At 56.9% G+C, this 4,081-nt stretch overlaps 1 protein-coding gene across 1 annotated transcript in view; it reads right to left on the minus strand.

Annotated features, from left to right (window-relative positions):
- Positions 1–1,420: 1,420 nt before the first annotated feature.
- Positions 1,421–4,081, minus strand: part of LOC127750423 (histidine-rich glycoprotein-like) — a 4,855-nt gene continuing 2,194 nt past the window's right edge. Inside the window, exon 3 of the mRNA XM_052272122.1 lies at positions 1,421–1,426. Within this exon, the coding sequence (XP_052128082.1) occupies positions 1,421–1,426 (6 nt within the window). The remainder of the gene's footprint in view (positions 1,427–4,081) is intronic.

Genomic DNA, 4,081 nt, shown 5'->3' on the forward strand with positions numbered 1-4,081 from the left:
GGGGGGCGCGGAGAGGATCTTTTACAATGCAAACACAATCTTTGCATTCCGAGCCCATCATGCATGTATTGGGAATGTTTGTTGAGGTTGCATGCAGATTTTTTAGCAAGGGTGCTGGCGCTAGAGTTGCTTCGTTTGCTGGTTCGTTGGTTTTCGCTCGGCTTCCACCACGCACCCCTTAAACACTAAATCTCGAATGGAGTACCCGGAGTACCTATGAGCATTAAGAAGCTGATTGATGTGGGAGCGAACTTGGTCAACAAACGGGCATTCATGGCAACCTTTCGGGTGTTCATGCCTAAACAACGAACACCCTGCGCAATCCAGATTGCTCAACACGCGCGTCACAAAATTGGTCCCAAAACGACGTAAATCCACACAGACACACACACGCTGAGTGGGCGCACACCACGGCGGCAACCTGAAGGGTAAAGTGGGACCGGTAACGAAGCAGCGGCCGGGCCTAGAGCGGCCATTTAAAATAGTGCGCCGGCCGACCAGCACCGGCCGGCCGGCCGGCCGTCGGACCACTGGCGGAATTTGCATATTTTAACTCACGCGTTCGCACGTCGGGGGCTTCACGCACTAACACAGAGGCACAAACGGGCGCACGCACACAAGACGAGTCGGTCCTAATTTCCTGGTACCGCAACACACACACGGACAGACGGACAGACGGACAGACGGACGGACGGACACACACACACACCAGCATCCCATATCAACCTGCGCCTGTCCTCCGCTGTAGTTGTCCGCGGCGCGCGCACGCATGCGGGCCCTCTGCCCTTCCTGTCCCCCGAGGGCACACGCGCGCGCGCCTTTCCATCTCCCCTCCCTCCCTGACACACACACACACACACACACTCACACACCCGCTAGCCACACCCGCTGCTCCAAACTCGATAAAACGACGTTTAAAATTTGTCCTACGCTCTACGCACACAACTGGGTTACTATGGGTTTTCGCGACAATGTTCACAAAAAACCTTGCCATAATTCATACCCCTTCATTGTGGTGTCAAAATCTGGTCTCTTTCGGGGAGAAGGGCACTTATTGCTCAATGCACATTCGCCAGGCAAAACTGCAGCACCCACATGGCAGAGGAATAGAAAGCATTGCATCGAAAGAGCGGGGGAAGGAGTGCGGGAAAACGCGCGCATAAACGCTCGTGGTCATAAAAACATTACATCTATATCACGCCTGTAAAACACGCCGGGTGTGTGCTATCGTCTGCGCCGTATAGCAGATAATATGCAACGCTCTGGATGGGACAAACATATACAACGTACATATTACTGCCATCGTCCAAATATGGACCATATACTGACAATCATACGACGTGCGCGCAGTAAAACAGAACTTCACTACATTGTATTTATAATTTTATTTGTCGGCTAAACAGAAATACTTTCTGCTCAATCAGCTCTACAAAAGCAAAATAAAAAGGTAGAATAAAAATACACCTTAAATTAGAACACCAGCGCTGGTGTACAACTCCTTTTTGCGATGTTCCCGTCCTCTGGCCCTGCGAAACTCGCAGGAGGAGGACTAGATTAAAATGATGATGATAGTAATCATAATATCTAGCCGGCTGGCTCCTCGCTGCCTGTGCCAGGCCACGCCATGCCACGCCCCGCGTAGCCATAGGCCATAGGCAGGCCATAGGCAGGCCATAGGCAGGCACAGACGAGGCCGGTTGACCTCGAGAGAGTGGACCAGCGCAGTGAGCGAGAAGTACGTTTGACTCGACTCGGACCGGCGCCGCAAAGTTATAAACGCTCGATACTAGAAATACACGGCAAAACAAAAACAGCCCGTCAAGTCGCGGGCGGAAGGGATCATAATGTGCCGGGAATTTAGGGTCAATTAAAGAGCGATTAATCGACTGGAAGGAGTTCGTGTACTGTAGCGAACGAAAGACAGAGGAAGGGGGAGAGACGGAGAAAGATAGAGAGGGAGAGAGATCTGAAGAGGGGAGGGGGGGGGGGAGAAAAATTGTCGTCTAAAAGAAGACACATCAAAATAGGCTGGATGCTGCTTTACTGTATGGGAAATTATGTAAAATAAAAGTTGAACGCTGGTGTGTTTGAATCCAGAGCGCGGAGAGCGAGTAACGGCGGTGAGTGGGGGAGGAGGGGTTAAATCCGGGTCCATTCCGCGCGACCGGCCTAAGGCGCTAAGACGGGGAATGGGAGGACTCCGTCAGGACGGCGGCAGCGATTAGGAGCTGGTTGGTTAGAGCCCCCCTCCGCCCCTGCAGGGCTCGGCCGGTCCGGCCCCGGCCCCCGCCACCGCGTCGGCACAAAGGCGCAGCTTTCTGTGTGAAATATCCATCACGGAAAGCGCGGCGCTCACTTGCTCGTTTGTCTCGGCGCGGCGGGCTCGGTGGTGTCGCACACCATCGCAGCGAGAGCGGCAGGAGGGGAAGGTGAGAGACAAAAGAGGGAGGGAGATAGAAGAGAGGGAGAGAGATAGAAGAGAGGGAAAGAGATAGAAGAGAAGGAGAGAGATAGAAGAGAAGGAGAGGGAGAGAGATATGAGAGATAGGAGAGAGAGAGAGAGAGAGAGAGAGAGAGAGAGAGAGAGAGAGAGAGAGAGAGAGAGAGGGAGAGAGGGTGGCTCTAATCCGTTGTAAATCGTCAAGGCGCCGCCGCCGCGCAGCCACGCGACCAGCAGGCAGACAGGCGCAGGGCAGGCACAGCCTCACCTCCTCCCGCTGCAGCAATCAAATCCGGAGCCAACTAATAAAACTGGACGCGGATGAGCCGGGAAGGGGGAGAGAGTGAGTGTGAGAGAGGCGGGAGGCAACCGGAGAGAGGAGGGAGCGAGGCAAAGGAGAGAGGGAGAGAAGGGGAGAGGAGACGAGGTAGAGAGAGGAAGAGGAAGGAGGCCAGCCCACCGGCTCCAGGCGGTAGCACTGCCACTTTCAGCGCCTGGAACGAGGAAAGCTCTGGCGGGGCGTGGCGGGGCGTGGCGGGGCGTGGCGGGGCGTGGCGTAGCGTGGCGAGGCGGGGCCTGGCGGGGCGGGGCCTGGCGTGGCGGGCCGGCGCCACCGCGGCGCTTGCACCTGACAGGAGGTATTGCAGAGATGAATGCGTGTGGGGAGAGCTGGACCCCGTCCCGTCCAGTGCAGCGGCTCCAGCGGCTGCAGCGGCTGCAGCGGCGCCACACCAACTGGGTCACCAACCCGACCAACCCAGAGGCTGCTGCACAAAGTGCAGCCTGTGCTCCGCGCAGCTCCGCGCTGCTCCGCCCATAGGAGGGCTCGAATAAGGAGCAGGTCCCCAGGTCCCCGTCAGCCTACAGGCGAGGGAGGGCGCAAGGTCGAATGGGTCGATGGTAGAAGATGATGTGTGTGTGTGCGTGCGCGTGTGTGAGCGCGCGCGCGTGTGTGTGTGCGTGTGTGCCCACGAACAAGATTTATTTTAATGCCTTCATTAGAGGCCCCCGGTCAGAAGAGGTACGGGGGGAAAGGGAGCGGGACACAGCTGATGACGTCCAGCCCGAGCCTGATCCCTTGTCGACATGAGCATACACCGGTGCCGCGGGGCGGGGCGGGGCGGGGCGGCGCGTATAGTAGTGAGTGAGGTGGGGCGGGGCGCGCATGAGCGAGGCTTCCGAACTCAACCATTCAGCAGCGAGGCGGGGCGGCGACTTTGAGGCGGGCTCAGGTCAAAGGCGCAGCGCGGGCGGGGCGCGGCGGCGCGGCGGTCTCGTAAGCTTTAAAAAACGACACAGGAAATGTAGCGCGCCGTAGCACCCCATCCACGCGTAGCAGCGTGGCACAGCCGCCGCCGCGCAGACAGACACGCGAGCGGACCCTATACGTCAGACGCCATTTGATTTGAGAGGGTAGCGGTGGAGCAGAGGCACGGCAGGGCAGAGCTGGGCGCCAGAGACGATAGGGTGAAGGGCCAGGGTGACAGTAGCAAGATAAACAACAGGAAGACAACAGCTGAATCGACAGATGAATAGCGCAGCTCGCAAGTGGATACCCACCTTCTTTTCGAAACACATGCTTTACTTCGAAATAAAATAAAATAGGCAGAACTTAAAGTCTCAGTTTTAAGCATGGAGATT

Source organism: Frankliniella occidentalis, unplaced genomic scaffold (genome assembly GCF_000697945.3).
Source record: "Frankliniella occidentalis isolate FOCC.00 unplaced genomic scaffold, Focc_3.1 Scaffold188, whole genome shotgun sequence".
Taxonomy (NCBI): Eukaryota; Metazoa; Arthropoda; class Insecta; order Thysanoptera; family Thripidae; genus Frankliniella; species Frankliniella occidentalis.